Source organism: Charadrius vociferus, unplaced genomic scaffold (genome assembly GCF_000708025.1).
Source record: "Charadrius vociferus isolate BGI_N301 unplaced genomic scaffold, ASM70802v2 scaffold39, whole genome shotgun sequence".
Lineage (NCBI taxonomy): Eukaryota > Metazoa > Chordata > Aves > Charadriiformes > Charadriidae > Charadrius > Charadrius vociferus.
Genome location: NW_009650188.1, coordinates 6,125,600 through 6,145,766, shown reverse-complemented (window position 1 = coordinate 6,145,766; position 20,167 = coordinate 6,125,600). Strand labels below are relative to the sequence as shown.

The 20,167-nt window shown below is 41.7% G+C and overlaps 3 protein-coding genes across 6 annotated transcripts in view; 2 read left to right on the top strand and 1 right to left on the bottom strand.

Moving 5' to 3' along the window:
* The window catches only part of RABGAP1L (RAB GTPase activating protein 1-like), a 240,134-nt gene extending 237,862 nt beyond the window's left edge, over positions 1-2,272 (top strand). For all 4 annotated transcript variants that reach the window (XM_009892860.1, XM_009892862.1, XM_009892863.1 and 1 more), the window contains 2 exons: positions 1,243-1,440; positions 1,826-2,272. In XM_009892860.1, the coding sequence (XP_009891162.1) occupies positions 1,243-1,440; positions 1,826-1,981 (354 nt within the window). In that variant the 3' untranslated portion in view covers positions 1,982-2,272. The remainder of the gene's footprint in view (positions 1-1,242; positions 1,441-1,825) is intronic.
* Positions 2,273-10,489: 8,217 nt separating this feature from the next.
* On the top strand, positions 10,490-16,211 carry CACYBP (calcyclin binding protein). Its single transcript, XM_009892857.1, has 6 exons — positions 10,490-10,516; positions 11,081-11,273; positions 11,955-12,051; positions 12,634-12,733; positions 14,020-14,114; positions 15,901-16,211. The coding sequence occupies exons 1-6, from the start codon at positions 10,496-10,498 to the stop codon at positions 16,058-16,060; spliced, it is 666 nt and encodes a 221-aa protein (XP_009891159.1). The 5' UTR covers positions 10,490-10,495; the 3' UTR covers positions 16,061-16,211.
* A 1,267-nt stretch (positions 16,212-17,478) lies between these two features.
* MRPS14 (mitochondrial ribosomal protein S14) lies at positions 17,479-19,928 on the bottom strand. The gene is made up of 2 exons (XM_009892856.1): positions 19,774-19,928; positions 17,479-17,991 (listed from the first exon to the last, which is right to left on the bottom strand). Exons 1-2 carry the CDS (start codon positions 19,876-19,878, stop codon positions 17,809-17,811), a joined length of 288 nt encoding a protein of 95 aa, XP_009891158.1. The 5' UTR covers positions 19,879-19,928; the 3' UTR covers positions 17,479-17,808.
* Positions 19,929-20,167: the final 239 nt, after the last annotated feature.

The window sequence follows — 20,167 nt, the reverse complement described above, 5'->3', positions numbered from 1 at the left end:
ACCCCACATGCATTTTTCATCAGATGTAAACAATGAAAGGGTTTATTTCCCTTCTTTATCTTGTATCAGACAGGGTAGAACTCTCAAATTGAAGTGCATATCGTACTTGGCTTTTCTTTTTCCTGTTGAAATGTATACTTTTAGCAACAAACGTAGAGAGACAGTATTTACTAGGTTGTTTTAACCAAATGGAGAAAAAAATAAAAGCGCTCCAGGGAAAACATGTTGCTTCTCCAGTGGGCACAGCGGAGGAGTCAGAATTGGCAGAATTGGACAACATTTATATTTGGGTTTCTGTAATTTAAGCAGAGTTGGTTTAAGTAATTGGCACAGCTTGGGCCATGCCCAGAATTTCCACAGCAGTTCCTGTCTCTTCTCTAAACGCCCTTACCAGGAACATCTGGACTAGAGGTAAACATGCCCTGATCAGATAATAATTCCATCCCTCTGCTTTGTCACTATTGAGTAGGCAGAATTGTTTTCCCTCTGCTATAGCTTCTAGTTGTTTGTTTAGTGCTCAAGCGGAACCTGATTTGTTGGTTTTTAGTGACTTTTTTATGGTATCGATAAAAAAAATATTCTAGGCTTGATGTTCCTATAATCTGCTGAAATAGCTCAATATCCCGTTTTAGTTTGTGCAAGCCAGGCCAGTTGTGCTACATCTTCAGCCATGAGTAACTGGTTCACCTCTCCAGGTAGCACAAGAACCTTATTGTTGTGTGCCAGACATCATTGGCAAAACGGGACAACCCTTATGATGATGCTAAACAAGCACCAACAGGACAGTATTGGCCCTTGCAGTGAGCACAGGCTGCTCGCTTACTTCTGGAAATATGGAAAAGCTACCTGGCATTCTTTAAAATATCAAAATTTGTATTAGTTTGGTCAAATGCTTCTATGGAAGACGAAAAATCCCTAGAGTGTAATTTAGTCTTCTGAATTGTACTGGCATAAATACTGCAAAATATTACAAAGCTTTGGTAGCAAGAAGGCTTGACTAATCTAGAAGCAAAGTAGATTTTAGGAATGTTAAGTAGATTTTAGGAATTTTTATACTGGTTAATATACCCTGGAAATTGTTCATGAACTTCTCAAATTCTTTTCATGTCAAATATGAAAACTACAGTACTAGATAATTGGAGCATTACTGACAGAAAAGCAGTCTAACATAAAAATGGCTCTTCCAGGAAGCACAGCAACTCCTGTTACATGGATTAAAAATGAGCTTTCTGGGTATTTCAGGGTAAAGTGATGGCCTGCAAACACTGCAGTGAGATTTTCAGTAAGGAGGGGGCACTGAAGCTGCCTGCTGTAAGCATGGAGAATAAAGGCATAGAAACAGATGATGAGAAGGATGCACTGAAGAAGCAGCTGAGAGAGATGGAGCTGGAGCTTGCACAGACCAAACTGCAGCTTGTGGAAGCCAAGTGCAAAATTCAGGTACGTGGCATCCCAGTACAGCAGGGCAGTGTCCTTAATGCCGTTGTGCTCAGTCCAAAATAATTCTGAACCCTGCAAAAAGTTGTTCCAAAAAGGAGCATATACCTGTACCACTGTATACCTGTGAACTTCCAGAACGATTTCCTGTCTTAAAAAAAAAAAACACCACAAAAAAACCCCAAAAACCCACACACAAAAAAAAGAAAAGAGGTTTTCATTTGTATATTTAAGTATCTTCTGCCGTTTCCACAATTTCAACCTGTCTTCTCTCGCCAGTGCCTGGGAGGTTACAAAGGAAAGTGCTGGATTGCAGGGACTGAGTTTGAGGATGCTTTTTTGTTAATGAATGAGGTTTTGATCAATTCTGACTATTCTGCTTTCTTAGGAGCTGGAGCACCAGAGAGGAGCCCTTATGAATGAAATCCAAGCTGCCAAAAACTCTTGGTTTAGCAAAACCCTGAACTCTATCAAAACGGCCACAGGCACACAGCCACCGCAGCAGCCTCAGCCACCCCTGCCACCCAAAGAGGGCAGTACATAGTTCCGGCCAGACCCGATACAAGAGCACAAAGAACAACACAACTGAAACCCTGGAGGATTCTTCCAGTGGTCTCTCCTCTTGGGGAAAGGACAAAAGGCAGGAGTGCAGGCTTGAAGTGAAATTCTTCGGTGTTTTTCATTCATTCTGATGTGACCCTTTTCAAAGGGGAAAAAATAATTCCTGTTTTCTGTTGAATTCTTACTTCCCAAACTGCCTTGCTGAAAGCCACGTTCTGATACCTTCATACTTTTACACTTTGTTTTATATGACTAGATGTTAAATAAATACTTCAAAACTAGGTCTTTAATACCTGACTAATTATTCGAAATTATTTTTATCTTGCATAGAAGGTTTTTTCTTCTTCTGGAGGAAGAGAGAGAATGGAAAATGTAAAGTACTGAAGCATAATCTCTTCATAGAAAGCACAGTGTAATAAGTACTAGTGTGTGTGCGGGTGTCTAGGATAACTTCCGCCCTGGGACCATCTCAGAAGTTTATCGCAGTGACTGCGTCCTGCAGAGAAGCACTTTTTGTAAAGCTTAGGCCATAGCAAAGATAGTCTTGTGCTGTCTTGGCACAATCGTTTATGAGCTTCCCTGGTATTTTCTTAGTTTTGATTGTTTGTTCTTCAGAAATGCAAGTAGTGCAGTTCTTTGTAGCACTGTTGTTTAAAGGCTATTTACAGCTGAACTGGAATTTAACATAAAGTTATCTAGTTCCCTTTTTTATTTCATGTTTATACTAAGAATTCCAAGAAATAATTTCTTCCACTGGGATAAAGAGAAAACTGTTCAACATTTATTTGATGGTTTTGCTGAGAAGCAGAGCGAAGACCTTGCATAGTTTTGACCTTTTGTGAATCCTGTGCAATAAAGGGTGGGTTTTATGAATAAAATTAATGAAAACTTTTCCCTGGGTCTATATTCAAATTCTGAATTTGACACAGAAATGAGGTATCAAATAAAAAACCCAAAGGCTTGTGCAGCACTGATGAATAAAACATCACAGAAGCAAGATCTGTTTGCTAGAACTATTTGGTTAGGAAATGCTATGTTGGTATTACTTATTTTTATAAAAACAGACATTTTCAAGTGGAATACAAAACCTAGACTTTCCCCTGGGGTAGACTTCTCTGATGATTCCCAAATCTGATTGTTTTGTATCTCTTAAGGTAAGAAAATTCAAAAGCATTTGTTTTGATTGAACATAAAGTGTTTATAGAAATACTTATTTCATGCAAAATTAAACTATTGCTTGAACTGATGGAATATTTTTTTAATTATACCTGTCATGTCTAAAGATGGTCTTGCAGGTAAATATCATTGCTGGACTAAAGGTTGTGTATTAATTGTTCCATTTACAAAATTGTTCCAGGGACATTAGTTGTGTTTTGATCTTTTTTTTTTAATTCGAAGGAATGCCATACCTTGTCAGTTTTGTACAATAAAATTTAATGATACCCATCTTGTGCTTTGTTGTCAAGCATAATTGTGAGTTATTTTAAACAGGGTAGTATAAATTTAATGTTACCTGTGCCAAAGGAATGATTCTGAAAGGCAGTCAGCTGTTTAAAGTAGTGATCAAAATATAACCACTGTCCTGACACAACTATCCTGCAACGAAATTCTGTCTTCTAAGAGTAAGGAGTTAAAAAATGTTAATATTTTACAACGTATCTGCAAGAACAGTGATTATCTGGAAATATTAATACAGTGAGAAAAAAGGTGAGAAAAAGCAGAAGGAAATTCTTTTGCAAATATTAACAAAGACCTTTTTCCCTGGTCACTTTCTTGCTAATAATATTGCCATAAATGTTTCCATTCTCCTGACTGTCTAAACTTAGCATTAGTCATTCACTTACCAGTACTGTTTCACACTTAAAATAAACTGCATAATACATTTGAACTGACATTTAAGCATACATTTGATTGTTACATTTGAGTGCACTGTGCCGATGAGTGATACTGATGGTTTGACAAGTGTCCGAATTTCTCATTTATCTTATATCATACTTAGAAGTGGATTTAAAACCTTGATTGGAAAAATGCAGTAATAATTTTTAAAAAAAAAAAAAAGTTGAGTCTGATTCCCTGAGTAGCTGAGTTCACGTAAAAAAAAAAAAAAAGGTTGAGACTGATTCCCTGAGTAGCTGAGTTCACATAACAGCTCACTGCTGCTTAAAGACCTCACCCCTCCAGCTCCCTGTTGTACAGTCATGTCGCTGTCCTTGTTATGGCACTTACTGGAGCTGATTAAAAATACAAAAAAGATGTGGGTGGATTTTCCCCCCCCGGTTAGCCTTTTGCCAAGTTAATGAGTTAAATCCTCTCAAAGGGTCCAATGAGTGCAAGCAAATCATGGGAGTGGGAGTTCCCCAGTTCATCAAAAAAGAACTGTTAAATAAGCTCACCATGTTTCATGGTGACTGACTTTGGCGCATCATCATCTTTCTCGGTGTAACAGCTCTCTGACTTTGGAAGTTGAGTTTCTGTGACAAAAGCACGTTTGCTACCTATTAGCCGTGATGATTTCAAAACTTTGTAGGATGGAAGCTGACTTACATCAGCAAAAAAAAGGTTTCAGAAGGCAATGGCCACATTATCACTCTTGGCAATGACATAAAGGCAGCAAACAATTTTCACCTTCCGTCTGTAGATCCAAGGTAGCATTTGTAGCAGTGGCATTTGGAAGAGTAAAATTTACGTGGAAACTGTGTCTTCTCAAAATTACTGAAAGAATAAGAAAATAGCTCTATGGCATTATCTTGATGAATAAGCATAGTTGTATTCGGAAACAAGGAAAAGTGCAAGACTGCAGGATTAAACCGGGCAAGCTAAAGTTCCACCTGCTGTCTGTACATGCGATTGGGATACTTAGCTTCCTTATGAAAAAAAAAAATCAATCTGGGTTTTAATTAGCCCTTTCAGCAGTGTGTGACAGAGGTATGTGCACACATATCCCAGACCAACTAATCTGTCAGGGATGCTGGCTCTTTGTTTAGCTTTTCAGTTTTTTTTTAGGAAACGTCATCAAAGTCTCACTGAAAGTTTTGTTTTCATGTGGCACTGGAACAGCTAACAGAGCTTCTAAGTCTAGAGTGATTAAAATTTTTATTAATATTTTTTCCTGAGTCAGTATTAAACTATGTGTCCACATCAAACATATTAAAAGTAATTTGAATTTTATGAATATATATGTGGAACTAAATCTTATTTTTTAATTTTATTGCGAATGCTCTGTTCTGAAAGAAAGCTTTTACTTTGATTATGGACAAACCACGGAATATTTTCAGTACAACTGTTTTATCTTGTTAGATTCTAATCTGTTCCTGAGATGCCCAATATGGAGGAAAAAAAAAAAGTACTTTTTTTCACTTTTAAAATAAGTTGGTTTTACTTTGACTGTAACACTTTACAGGATAAATGAAGCAAGGCTGATTTAGTTACATGGTACATCTGTGAACCAGTCTTGTATTACCTTTGTGAGTCAGACTTAACATTCTAAAGTAATAGGGCATATTTCACCTAGTTTAACAAATTCTAAATGTACCCAGAGAGAATTAAAAACAATAAAATAGAAAATATCACATGTGGTGTTAATCCAAGAAACTGCAAAATCCCGGAGGTCCATATGCATTAATGTTTAGCAAAACCAGTCTCGGGAAAGGTAGTCAGCCATGTAGTCAGTACTGCCAGCGGACAAACACATCCTTGTCCTGCCCATTAATTAGTATATCATTTGCTACAGCTAAGTTAACATTGCTACAGCTAAGTTAAATTGCTTACATAGGTAAGTGATTTTTTTTCGTTGTTAGACATTTTAAAGGACTTCTCTTGGTTGGCCCTTGAAATTTCTTTTAAGATAGATGCTTTCATCTGTGCCATTGTGTTAAAACCAACTCAAACCGAGCCATTTACAATGGTAGAGGGAGATAAAAAGAAAGTCAAGAACAGCAAGAATTCAGTCCCTTGACACAGCATGAAGTATTGCGTTGACATCAGAGTCATCATGTCACTCACTGACTGAATATGGCAATTTAGGAGTAAATAAAAATCTGGATTCACTGGCACTGACGTATCAAAACTTGGAAGCTACCTAAGTCATGCTTTCTCCACAGGATAAAGGTAGGGCTGTTCCCTTCCTTCTCTTAAGTAGTTACAGTGAAATCCATGAAACTACTTGTATGTGTGGGAGAACTGTACCTCTTATTTTGATTTACTGTTAGACTCAGGGATAATTGGAATACTTCTGCATAATCTAGTAAGCCTAAATACCTTTGGCATTGAAAACAGAAACTCTCGTATCTTACAATGCTGGTTTTCTTCCAACTGCTAGACAGAAAACCTTAGTACATGTTACTGTTGGAATGTGAAGATCAGGGCAGAGATTTTTCTCTCAAGACTGAGAGACTGTTCTGGCTGACAAGCACGCCCATTACAGCCAAACCCTGCAGAGTGGGCTGTTGTGCAAACAGTTGGCTGCACAAGACTTGTAATGCTGTGGGTATCCGGGGCTGTGAGTATACATGGTGCCAGGTGTCATGTTATTCTTCTGAACACAAAGGCTTGAACTAAATTATTTTTCCATCTAATATCCTACTGGGAGCTGTCCCTCCTTCCCAAGTAATAATACCAAGGGGAGACACAATGAAGCACTCAAGTTCGGACCCTTCAGGTTAGGTTAGGTATACATCACAGCAGCCTTCAAAGCTGGACTAATCCATAGATGGATTATGAGAAATTCAAAGAATTTGCAACTGGATAAATAATACTCAGCACTGATCAAGGTCCTATCTTTCCCAAGTCAGAAGTCTACCTAATTTATTTCAGGATTGTGACTTAACATGTACAGGTTAATCCTCCAGGAATACAGGGCTCTCCATTTCCCCTGGATTCCAACTGCTTTGCTACTGAATGTACTTCATGTTATTTTTACCTGAAAAAGAAAAAAAGATATGGGTAGAGAATTAGGACATTACTTCCTCTTATTTTCTTATTCAGTGGGACTTGCTTTTATTTAACCTGTAAAGGAATATATATGTATCTTTGGAAAACTATATCTTATATATAGAATAATATATAGGAAACTGAATAACAAGGGGATAAATACATCAAAAGGATTTGGTATCATAAATTTCATTTGTGATTTGATACCACCAGAATCCTGGGCTGTACTAATTTCCTTTCAGTTTCTCTTATTTTTGTATTTTATATAATACATGGATGGTACTACCAATGCAAACAAGAGCAGATGTTCTCAGATATTTCTCCCGATCCCAATTCCCTCCTTCCAGTAACCCCTGCTCTTGCACTGCTACTGATACCGCCTTCAAAAGCTGAGCCAGGAGCTCTCTCTAGCTTTGGGAACTGTTTCTTTCCCGTGGAAGAAGATTCTGTGGCTTCTCTGAACTGGGAAAAGATGGCACATGAATGCAGAAAAGGGTCTAATCGAGCATGATCTGGATCCAGATCCCTCAGTCTGCCATTCAAGGTGGATTCACTTCAGCACATTGAAAACAGAGAGCAGCTTCAAAGCTCTGACTCTCTAACAATGAAGTTTACCAAGTCTGGAGTTGTTTGTTATCTGGGTGTGCCCAAAGTTTGTAAAATACACTTCCCTATAGAGTTAGGAAAAAGGAGCATCATAGTGATATCAGACATTTAACTGAGAACAATTCAGTACTGCCAGTTCTTGTGTAACAAATCCATGTATTATATAAAGTACAATATGGAAATATAAGTGTAATGCTTGTTATTAAAAGTGCAATTCAATGTACATGGTCACAACAAATGTTTACTTTTTTAATTGTTACAGAATTGTTTGGATCAGTACCTGTTATCATTGTGTAAACGATGCCTTGTAAAATAAATGGAAATATAAACAAAATGGGAATAAGGTGCTTATTTTCATAAACCATTTACTTAAAAAACAGCTTAAATCTGTTTGCAATACTAAACAGCTGCTGTGCTAGGTTTTCTGATGCAGTTCACTCCAGCTGGTTATTTTCACGCAGCGCTATTGCACTAGCACAATGACTCGGCAGACTAGCCGTCCAAAATGTGCATGTGCCATATAGCTAATTTCAACCCTTTCGCTAGCATAACATACTCATTCACAAGGGGTAACCTGTTCCGCAGGAGTCTGACAGACAGGCACTGTGCTAGAGAGCTAATGGGTCACCCTGCTCCTCTGCTCCATATGCTGGTCTGAGGTTAGCAGCACTGAGTAAATGTGCTCTTCCCACAGGTTGTTGACACGCAGCAATGGGGAAACAGGAGTTGTTGTTAAGGGCTTCACGCTTCCCTGGAATACACAAGAGAAACAGGGAGAAAAGCTGAAGCTTAAATACTTCCAACTAGTTAATTTACCAGACGTAACATTTTGTGTTGATTTACCTCCACATCACTATCCAAAGACTGTTTGTCATCAGTTGCTATCAATGCCTGCAAATAGAAGGAAAGGTTACTACGTGCTAGACAGAGGCCACAGTCTTTCAAAGCCCTCCCAGATGCTTTTCCCCCCTGTCCCCAGAGCCGATGAGCACTGAAGATCATGCTGCACTGCATTTTGTCTGCCAGACAGAGTAGACCAGGATCTTGCAGCTGAGTTTCAGTACTCTACTAACTCTAACCTAGCTTTTTCCTCCTCCTGATGCAGAGACTGTTCTGATGCTTCTCCCCAGAGGCAGCCTGCCACTTGGTTCCTTGTGAGGATGTGCATAAGAAGAAAACTTGTCTTTCTCAGACTCTCTTCTGTTCCCAGCCAGTGCAGAAGGCAGCATCCAGATGTTTCTGCAGCTTTATGCAAAGGACAGCAGCATGGAACTTGTCTTTACACAAGAGTGACAACTCTTCCACGTGGAAGCTGCCACTCAAGTGGAAGTGCCATTGGCACTGAAATGCTCCTGATTTAAGGAAACAAAATAAACACTGGTTTTAAAAAAGTTTCAAGAAAAAAAGGAAATTACAGGTACGCTTACAAATGCATTTATGTATTAATGAAAGTGTTCTCTCCTCTAGCCAGAAATTGAATTATAAAGCAATACCAATTTAAATTCTAAAACTATGAGCACTTTCTAATATAAGGCCACAACTGAGAGTGGAGAAACTCAAAGATTAGTAGCGAAGGAAAAAAACACAGAAAGTTTTTTCTTGTCTCAGTGGCTGCTAGACAGAAAGATCACAAGGAAAAAATTCCTGAATACGCAACTGCCCTTGGCCAACTAAATATCCATGGCACAGAAGTAAATTCCAGTTGACCATATTGTCTTTTCCACACAAAAATCAACTAGCCCAGCTTCAAATGCTATTGCTGAAGATGGACCGGCTGAAGGTCAGTCCTATGAAACTTTAACATAACTACAGAGTTACTTATGCAGATCTTTCCTGACCCTTTCTCAACTGCAGATTTTGAAGCGCTGGCCCAGAGCAGTATAAGAAACACGTCAGTACAATGTCTGTTAGAACTGCTTTGTGGAATGCAGACTTGAACATGAATCATTGGCTTCAGAATTTTTATGAATTTGTTACCTTCATCTGATCTGTTCTTTCCTCTATACCTTTGCAAAAAAAAACCAAACCAACCCTCTTTACCAATTAATTCTTGGATGTTCACTTTAGAGGAGGAAGAGAAAGAACTAAGCCCATAGATCAGCACAAGTTGGCATTCCTCAATTTGGAATAAATGTTAATAGATGTTATAACTAGTACCCTCTTTTAGAGAAACCTGTTTTTTAAAAGCTGAAGGGCTGTATCCCGCCTTGGGTTCCATTGTTTATAAAAGACAGACATCTGGAGGCAAACGCTTACTCTTCCACTTATCTTTCAGAAATGACTGCCATTGCCTCTTTTTTTTTTTCCTCTGGGAATTTTAATGCCCTACTGGTACCCGGGAACATGGATCCTTGTTTGTTGTTGTTGTTCAGTACACTGACTGAGTAACAACGGTGGTGAGAAACACCTCGCTATACTTTTCTTCTTGAGCAACTACCTACCATGGAGGCTGCACTACTCGGGAAGGCCGTTTCAACTCTTCTCTAAAAGAGCAGCCATTGCGGTCGCACAGGAGACCCGCCCGCTCGCCCACCCGGGCCCCGCCGCCGCCTGCCTCGGCCGCCCGCTCCAGGCGGGCCCCCAGGCGCCGCCGGGGGCGGGAGAAAACCCGTCCGGCGGCGGTGCCTGTCAGTCACCGCCTCCCCGGCCGGCTGCTCGCCTCAGGGCGGCGGTAACGGCTCCCCCCCCCCCCCCCGGCCTGGCAAGGCGGCTGCTGGCTGGGCGTCGCCATGGCAACGCCGACGGGGGACGGCGCGGGGGGAGGAGGGAAGTCCGAGCTGTTCCGCTCACGCAGCGGAACGGGTGAGGTTGGCGGCACGCGTCTGGCGGTGGCGCCGTTGCGTCACTTCCGTGGCGCGCGCGCGCTCGCGCGGCTGTGTGGGCGTGGCGAGAGGCCGGAAGGTTCCAGAGGGGCCGCGGGAGCCGCTGCCGCTGGGGGGGGTGCGCCGCCGCCGCACGCGACATGGCCGCAGCGCGCGAGGAGGTGAGCTGGCGCGCGGGCGGCCGTTGGTTGGAGTTCTGACTGGGAACCGGCGGCGAACCCCGCTCCGCACCGGTGGAGGCCGCGGGCCCGGCCCGGGGGGGCGCGGGGGGAGCCGGGCCGGGCCGTGCGAGGGGCGGTTGGCCTGGCCGCAGTTAGGAGGCGTGGGGCCGGGGAGCTTGCGTTCCCGGGCGGCAGGGAGCCTTGCTGAGCGCTGGAGGTGTCTCTTCCTGAGGTGGTGCTGTGCGCTTTCAGCGTGCTCCAGAACCTATTGAGGAGCTGTTCCAAGCGTCGGCCTTTTATCGGTTTCCCTTGTTTTTTAAATCGATGAAAGCTTGAACCTTGACATACATACTGGTCGAGAAGTGAAAATATTAGCGGCCAGGGAGGGAGGAACGAGTGGCTTCATGCTTAACGGGGTGTAGAGAGAGAAGGGAAACTACTGACGTGATAAACCTGAAACTGCTACATCTGGAAGTGCCGTAGCTGTAAGAGCTCAGGTGCAAACCCTGAGTAAAAGGACCTGTATCTAATATACATATGTGTGATCTTTTATTTTTAAACCAGTTACAGAAAGATTTGGAAGAGGTTAAAGAATTGCTCACGAAAGTCACGAGGAAGCGACTCCGCGATGTCCTGATGACAGAGAAACACAAGCTAGAGCTAGAAATCAAGAATCAGCCTCCACTGAAACCAAAAGATGCAGTAGAGGAAGAAAAGTCATCACTGGGAGGGTACACAGTGAAAATAAACAATTATGGTAGGAGTGCTCTTCTGAACACTTAGAGCTCAGGCATCTCTGAAAAGAAGGCAGGGTGGCTTTAGTATGAGTTACAGTTGCCGCTTAACGTTATAGAGAAGCCTTCTTAAGTGTTTATTTCACCCTGGAGCCCCCACTTTGAAAGCTACTACATGCTTACTGTGCCATCTCAAACACAGTGTGTGTTAATTCTGTTTGTGTGATAGTACTGGTGGGAAGCATTAATGATCCCTGGTGTAACAATTAGTATTTTTCCATTGCTGACTGCTTAGCAGGAATTTGAGCTTTGGCTTCTCTGCTCGCCATGTAGGTGAAAGGAGAATGAATTGCTCAAGATACTTGTCATGCGAGGAGCAGTGGAAAAAGTGGGTCAAGGAAACTGCAGCAAAAGCAGACAGCTACCTCTAATTTCCTCTGCACGGACGGAGTTGCTGCCCTTTTACCTGCGCTGATACGTGGTTTTTCTCAGAATTTGCAGGAATTAGGGAACAGGTGTGAAAACCTCCTTTTGCTCTCAAATTATTCCTGAATCATTCACGTCTTTCACTCATCTCTCTGAAGATTGTTTCAATAAGGCAGAGATCTTAGTCATTACCAGGGAGCTTTGTGGGGGGAGTTGGAATGGAATGTATGAAGTTCATGGAGGAAAGCTAGAACTTAATCTCTTTTTTTCACTTGCAGGTTGGGATCAGTCAGATAAGTTTATTAAGATTTATATCTCTTTAAATGGAGTCCAGAAGCTTCCAGCTGAGAACGTGCAGGTGAATTTCACAGAGAGGTGAGTTCATATTGTTGCACCATGCTTTAGGGGAGAGCATGGATGAAGAACAGTATTTGCAGGAATGTGTTGTGTTGATTTCTGTTCTGGATCTGCCCTCCCCCCCCTTCCCCCTTTTTTTTTTTAACTTGAGTGATACTAGCTTTTAGCAGCACTTAGCGCATACCCTTAAGTATAGTTCTCCTTAGAGGGTGTCAAGGTATTTTTATTTTACACATGCTTGTTGCACCTTATCACACTTGGCAGGATATGTAGCATTAGCCCTGTTTTTTGATGGTGATAGAGTTGGAGTGTACATTAAGTAAATCTGCCTTTCCAAGGTTGTAGGAGATCAGTGAGGTAGAAAGGACCCTAAAGATCTTGGTTTGTTGTGAAGTCTGGACAGGTCCTTTAAATCCTCAGTATTAATTCCAACTGAAGATTTTAAAGCCTTGGGAAGAAAGTAATTCAAACCTCTTGACATACTTTCCAAAGAAATATGTCTGCTAGAGGGCTTTCAGACATTGTTTTTGGCAACAAGGCACTGTAGTCTTACAATGATTGGAATATTTGTGCCCTTCTTCCCCCACTTCCTGGTTCCAGGTCGTTTGATCTGCTAGTGAAGAATCTGAATGGGAAGAACTACACCATGACCTTCAACAACCTCCTGAAACCCATCTCTGTGGAAGGCAGCTCTAGAAAGGTCAGTGCATCTCAGCTGTTAGAGATATTTAGGTCCCTCGCAAAGTACCATGTTCGTTGCTTGACTCTAGTTCAAGAGACTCAGTGCTAACCTTCAGTCCCTCCCTTCTGTCTGTAAAGTTTCCTTACTGTGAACATGATTCTTATTAATCTGTAATTTTCATAACTGTGGAATTATTCTCTGGAATCTATGGGCTTCTATTTCAAAAGATCATGTCTGGATATTGTACTTTTTTTTTTTTAATAGCTCTCCATCGGGATTTCAGAAATAATTAAGCAGAAAATTCCACTAAGCATCCATTTGCATCCTTGTGCTTTTAAATACCTCTGAGAAATTCTTTGCAATTTTGAGGTCCAAGAGACTTGTCAGCAGACTGAAATCTTGGGAAGCTTAAATAGGCTTAATACCCAAAGCAAAGTCTGAAACCTGCTGTGCCTTTGTAAGACTGTGTTGCTCCAGAACTGAATACTAGTAATATTTACTGCTGATGACTGCAACTGGTGATAGTGTCCTTACTGAGCACCTTTGCGGGCTTAGGGATGTGTCAAATACCTTGTGTACACGCTGTGCTGCACTTATCAGATGCACTGGCATCAGATGTGAAGAAATGATGGTTCAATTTGAAATTGCCCTAAAACTAGGACAGTGCAAAATTAAAACAACTGAAACAAATGAGGGTGATGCTCTGGTGATTTTTAACATGGCGTAAAAGCGAGCAGTGGTCACGTACTTGCTAAGCTAAGCTAAAGCTCCAGCAGACTCTTGTCTGCTGTGGCATGCAGGAGTTCTTTGTGAAATTTAGGTCAGGGTTGCAATTAAACAGGGTTTGCTTGTAACTTGCAAACATACTGCAAGATTAAGCAATGCCCTAAAACTACTTTTTATCCTTGGAGAAATAAATTGGGAAAGCCTCTACCTGGTATTCTTGGAGAAGTGTAGTAAATATAGCCACCCTTTACCCGGCAGTCTTGGGTACATCCTCAGAATCACTGAATGGTGTTTCTGCAGCACTGTATGCTCTTCTGTATTGGTACTATAGTACAGTACTAGTATTATATTAATCACACCATTTAAATTGTCCATGAAGTTAATACTTTGTACCCTGAAGCTGAGTACCTACTATAACTTCTTTATGTTAGGTAATAATCAATAGCTGAGATAAACGTTTCAGGAATTTGCAAGTACAGAAAGAGGTTTATGTTAGAATCTAACCTTATTCATTGTAGTTGTGACTAACATCCCTCTATGAAGCATTCTAAATTCATGCCTTCCTGTTCACCATACAGATAAAGACAGACATGGTCCTTGTGATGTGTAGGAAGAAGCGGGAGGAAAAATGGGAATGTCTCACTCAAGTGGAAAAAGAAAGCAAAGAGAAAGAGTAAGTGTCTTTTCAACCCTCCATCTCATTTTCCATTTCTTGTTCTCCAAATTGCTTTAGGACTGCCAGGAGAGCAGATCTGTACTGTACTCACTGCACAGTCAGCCTGTGAGAGAATTGCTCTTCTGGGGACAAGCCCCTAAGATGTTGGAGAATCATTAGGTTGGGATTTTTTTGGTACTAATAGGACTGGCAGTGGAGAGATACACTTTGAGTAGCTGTTTGCTGCTCTTCTACTGTTTCATTGCTAATGATGACGGCTGCATCATAGGAAATGCAATAGATAAGACCTGCAGTGAGTGTGCTAAAGGTAATGAACCAATTAAAGATTCATTTGTATTTTGATGGCTGCATTAATTGCAAAAACTACTCCAGTGAGGTTGACTTTTTTTAGGTTAAGTGTATACTATATAGATATACATATATATTCCCTGCAGCTATGCTGGTTGAAATAATTACTGTTGTCACCTGCGTGTGAAATGCCTGCACAAAAATCACAGTGTCCTTTTGGCAAAACAGGTCTTTGTTACCTAGATCACTATACAAAGTCTCAAGATAATTTGTATCACGTAAGTACTTGGGAGCAATCCTACAAGCTTAGACACTGGATATAGGAGGGTGGTAAATTACAGCAGGAAACACCTGGGAACAAGAGATTTTTATATATATATAATGTAGTATACTATATAATAATAATATGTTATTTTACAATACACACCCATGTTTTACAGAAGAGAATGTGTATACCCACCTTGAAGCATGGAAATGCTCACTTTTGAAAAAGTTATGCCTGCCAACAGCTATTCGTTTTGTGCATGTTGATAGGATGATTTGCTAAAACTGGTTAGTCCTCACTAACCATACCTGAATTTAGTGCAAAAGTATCTTCCCCTCTCCAGTGGCATCACTGGAGATTAAGAGAAGGCGACTTGACTACTAGTGCACATTGCTGGAAGAACAGGGTCACTTTGTTTAACGTGTATCTTGTACAGAGCAGTCGTGCACGCTGCCCAGCCTGTCACGATTAGTATTGCCGCTGTATTCCAAGTGTTGAGGATTTACAGTCTGACAAAATGAGTCAGTTCAGAAATGTTCCTGGTGGGGTCTGTGTAACTGGTGGTTAGCCCCGTGCTTGGGGAACTTGCTCCCTCTGCTGATGCATTTTGATCTGCATGTTTTTCAGAAAGGCTGCAGCTGCGCTATTAACTACCTATAGGATTTTAGAAAACAGGATAGAGCGGGCATTATGTATAGTCTGGTAATGTGCTTACCATGTGGGTGGCATCATTTGTCAGTTGGCTGCTTAAACTGAGAAAATTACTTTGAAATGCAAGGTGTTAAGTCTGGAGATAATCTGAAAAATGAGAAGCAGAAATACCTTTTGGGTTGTGAATATGGCCACTTTGAAGAGCTCAGTGTGGTTATTTTTCTATTTTTATGCCCTTTTCACATAACAGCACAGACAGATTTTAGCATTTTCTGTGTCTGTTATATTCCACTTCTGCTTCCTAAAATTAATTTTGGGTGGTGCTTCAAGGATCATGTTTAACGCTTCCCATCATCCTCAGAGGGACAGCTCTAGGTATACTACTCAACTTGCCCTTAGTTTAAGTGTACTCTTTAGGATTCTCCCTACTCAGAAGCTGACTGAGGCATGACTGAAGACTCTCAGGATCTGAAAACATTGCCAAAGCTAAATCCTCAGTTACAAACAAATATGAGCATTTCATTCTTTGCACAGAATTGTTGAATATACCTGATCTTCTCATATGTATCCATCTTGCAGGAAGGCTGCCTATGACACCTCAGATCCTAGTGAAGGGCTTATGAACCTTTTAAAAAAGATGTATGCAGAAGGGGATGATGAAATGAAGCGGACCATCAACAAGGCCTGGGTTGAAAGCAGAGAAAAGCAATCCAAAGGGGACATACCAATGGATATTTGAAAGTACTCTAAGGGCCGCCTTAATACTGATCTTCCATGTGAGACATGCTGTGCTGCAAAGATCATTGTTTACACAACCTTCTTCCAAGCAAAGACAGTCATTTTCCATTTCAGGTTGGAGAAAATATTTAATTAAAATAGATTATAAAGCATTTCCTTCAGTCACGTCATTCACCGTTTCCTGAAGAGTGAAGTGTAGGTATATCCTTACCCCTCCTTGAAAAAGCATCTCAGATGAGCGGAGAGTGTTGTAAAACTGAAAACAGAATGTAAAAGAAAAGGAATCCTAAACTAGGATGGGTCAAGGCTTTTCTGTTGCAAGTGACAGCTGCACCCATCTGGTTGCTGGGGCTAATGTCATGCTCGCTACGTGGGGTGTGGGTTTTTTGATTCAATGTGGGAAAGTATGTTGAACTGTAAAGTATGTCACAAAGGGAGAAATGCTGAAGAAAGTAGAACCACTATCTCAAGCACTTGGTAGCTGAGTAGAAACAATATGGTGTTAACCCTGTGGTATTAAAATTTAATGATTACTGTCAGAAATTAATTACTGGCTATTTGACCTCTTTTGAATTTTGAAAATGAAAACAGCTTTTTAGTGCCCATGCTAATGGTGATCTCCTTGGGGTGTCTTTGAGGTGGTATCAGTCACAGGAGGGCAGTGAGCTGCTGGTGCTGGACAGGGAGTTTGCCCTGACTCTAGCAGTGTATGAGGAAAATAAATAGACAAGCTCCACTTTCTTCTACAACTTTCAAGGGTTTTAAGGTAAAAGAGCAAGAAGTATATTGAGATAGCTCATACTCCAAAATTTGGCTCAACTGGGGGTGGATGAGTTGCTGTCATTTTGCTGCTTATGTGCCTTCCATCTGTTGGTAGTACCATTTTACTTGGCCTGTTAATTGCAGCCTCTCCACCCCACTGCTAGGGAGGGGGACAGAGTAGCCATTTCCCCTTTATTGCCCTGCTTTGAAGAAGAGTACAGGGAAAACATGAGCTTGGCAGCAGGCTTATTATTAAATTTGTTTTCTTCCTGCTTCCTTCTCATGTGTCTTCTGAGGACAAATTTGCTTGATGTTACTTTATGAATTAAGGAAGCCATTACTCCCCTATTATGCTCTGGACTTGGACTTACTTGCTGCCTTGTTCTTAAAGCATTGGACTGTGTGCTGTACTAACCACGAGAAAAATACTAGCACATTGTAGTTTCTAATAGGTCCTTTATCCATTTTGCTTGTTAATATACATATATTAAGTTTGCACAGCAAGAGTATCTAAACTTGAGGCCATGTCTTCGGTTCATGCCCATCCTTGTTCATGGCAGATGACTACTTTGCCCTTTTGTGCAATTTCATTTATGCTTTTACCCAAATTTCCATGGTGAACTTGCCATATGGTGGAAAAAAAACAACTGCTGAAACGAGCCTTGTGCTGTATGTCTTTATTTCTAATGTTGCCCGTATCACAAACCTCCGCTTAGCTCTGCAACAATCAGGTTGTAACTTTTTTTCCTCAAAATAAAACTGCCTCTCGTACAGACCAGCTTAGCGCTGTTGCGCTGCTTCTTGTCAGCTGCTACCAAGTGCAATCCAGTACGCGAGTTTAATGAATCAGCATGGTTTCTCATCCTTCCCTTATTAGTTTGATATTGATGCTCAACTCCTGGACAGGAGAGTCTTGCTTTAATTACTCCAACACACAAACTGAGCCTGTTTTGTGTTTTCTGCCTGAATGTATATCCATGCAGTGATCTACCACATAGCTCTCTGTATCCCAGACATCTGAGCATGGTCAGCAAAATGGCGGAAAACAATTCTGCTGAGCCTCCAACGCCGCTTCACCCCCCGAGGGCGGGATGTCAGGACACACCTATTGTGGATCCTCGCAGGGCAGCTGTCCCGGGGCAAGGCAGCAATCTCTTTATCGGCCACTTCCTAAAACAGAAGACCACAGCATAGAGTTTACCTGTGTTCCCCAGGATTTTGAGGGGGCTTACTGCCAGACCTCAAAGTCTAGCTGTAGCTTAGGTACCACCCCAAGCTCCCCTACCACCTCATGAGTACGCTTTGCTTTGATAGGGAACTTGCACCCATCTGCCTCGCCTCACCCTTTCTTTTTGGGCATCCTAACAGTGAACATAAAACTATCCACATGAAGACCCCAAAGTTAACCTTATTACATAGACTGAACAACCTCATGCCAGTAATTGTTGTGAGTCAAAATCTGCTTGTCCATGTTGCAGGGTGGGCTAGTCCTTTAAGAGACCCAACATTTAACCTTATCACAGGCTGAACAACCTCAAGCCAGTAATTACAGTTAGTCAAAATCCACTGGGCTTTCTCCTTGTTGCAGGGTGGCCTAGTCCTTTAATATGAGCTGAATTTATTAAGTTCCTAATCAACTGCCTTCTCAGGTAACGTGCTTTGATGTGAGTAAAAGGGATCTCATATGGTGTACTTTGGAAGGAGTTACAGGCAGAGGAGGACAAGTCAAAGTGTCTGTTCTAACAAGAAGGCTTAAGAAAGGTCTTTCTACGTACAACAAAAGAGCTCAACAGTTGTCAGGAAGCACCAGGTAGCAACAAATGGAATTTCAGAAATGACTTCAGCAGGGAAATGCAGCCCGAAGGAAGTTGCTTGAGGCTAGATCAGCATCCCTAACTGCAGCATTCTTAAAATGCTATTTTCTGAAGGACAGAAGGGCTCGGAGTCCTGTGTTCAGTCACGATACGAAGTCACAGTTGGAGGTAAAGGGAAGGTCCCGTGTTCAACTACAAAATCTATTATGTTGTGGCAGTGCTGAAAAGCAATAGTGTAGGGCTAGATTCTTACTTTCTAATTAAGCAAAATGGTGGTTTTAGCTGGATCAGGCTTCCAGGTTTTTAAATAAGCATAAAAGCAAAAAATCTGAAGTTTATTTAGGAAAATATAGAAGTAACCATATAGTATGCCATACTATAGGAATATAAGGAAAAGAGCTTTCTTGAATGTACGTTAGTGACAGCTGTGAGGGAAAAAAATGAGACTTCATCCTATGTAGTGTTACAGATACTGCTTACCTGGGAAACTATTTTTTTTTTAAAAAAAAAAAACAAACCACCAAGAAAAGTCCTACAATCCAACACACACAACTAGTCAGGAGAATACACTGTTGTTGTTGTGAACACCTCCAAAAGGCAAAGGCTCTAAGGACACCTGGGTACTAGCAGTAGCTATGCCATACGACATGATTTTGTCCTCATCAGAGTAACACAGGTGCCCCTGACCTGGCAGGGCCACTTGGGTATGTACTGTGGCCAGAGAAGGCTGAGGGGAGACCTTATTATTGCTTACAAATATCTAAAGGGTGGGTTGAAGGAGTATGGAGCCACATTCTTCTCGGTGGTTCCCAGTGACAGGACGAGGGGCAATGGGCACAAGTTGGAACATAGGAAGTTCCGTTCCAACACACGGAAAAACTTCTTTACAGTTAGGGTGACAGAGCACTGGCACAGGCTGCCCAGGGAGGTTGTGGAGTCCCCTTCTCTGGAGATTTTCAAGACCCGCCTGGATGCAGTCCTGAGTAATGTGCTCTGGGCAATCCTGCTTTAGCAGGGGAGTTGGACTAGATGATCTCTAGAGGTCCCTTCCAACTCTAAAAAAAAAATTCTGTGAAAGTGGGAGCCACGGGTGGGCTCATGCCCTGTCAGGGCACAGCAGCAGGGTGGCTGCCGGTACCTGCAGCTCCTTGGGAAGGATGGTGTTTTTCCGGATGGCGTTGATCCGCAGCCTCTCATCCGCGTACTCGTACGCCAGTTTCCTTCTCTTGACATCCCGCAGCATCCTCCAGTCCACATAGTAGCTCCGCACTTGCCTTGTGCACGGTGAGGGGAGAACCTAGTTTAAAAAATAGTTTGTAATATCCACCTGTTGCACATGCCGTTTGCCCAATTCAAGCATGGATTATTCCCATAAACGTGTCTTTGTCAGACTTTTTCCAAATGACTTCCTTGCAGTGCAGCTCCTGCCTGAGGAAGGCGGCATGTGATCCAGCCCAGTTCACAGAAGCCGGCAAGGGATTTACCACACAGGAGACACAAACGACCCCAAGCTACACCCACACCCGCCGCCC

Excerpts from the sequence above, each read along its gene's own strand:
- CACYBP (XM_009892857.1), top strand. The coding sequence starts at position 10,496 with ATGGCCGCAGCGCGCGAGGAG. Across the intron at positions 12,052-12,633 it reads CAGGTGAATTTCACAGAGAG|GTCGTTTGATCTGCTAGTGA; the intron begins GTGAGTTCATAT and ends TCCTGGTTCCAG. Across the intron at positions 14,115-15,900 it reads AAAGAAAGCAAAGAGAAAGA|GAAGGCTGCCTATGACACCT; the intron begins GTAAGTGTCTTT and ends TCCATCTTGCAG.
- MRPS14 (XM_009892856.1), bottom strand. The coding sequence starts at position 19,878 with ATGCTGCGGGATGTCAAGAGAAGGAAACTGGCGTACGAGTACGCGGAT. Across the intron at positions 17,992-19,773 it reads TCCTTCCCAAGGAGCTGCAG|GAAGTGGCCGATAAAGAGAT; the intron begins GTACCGGCAGCC and ends CTTCTGTTTTAG.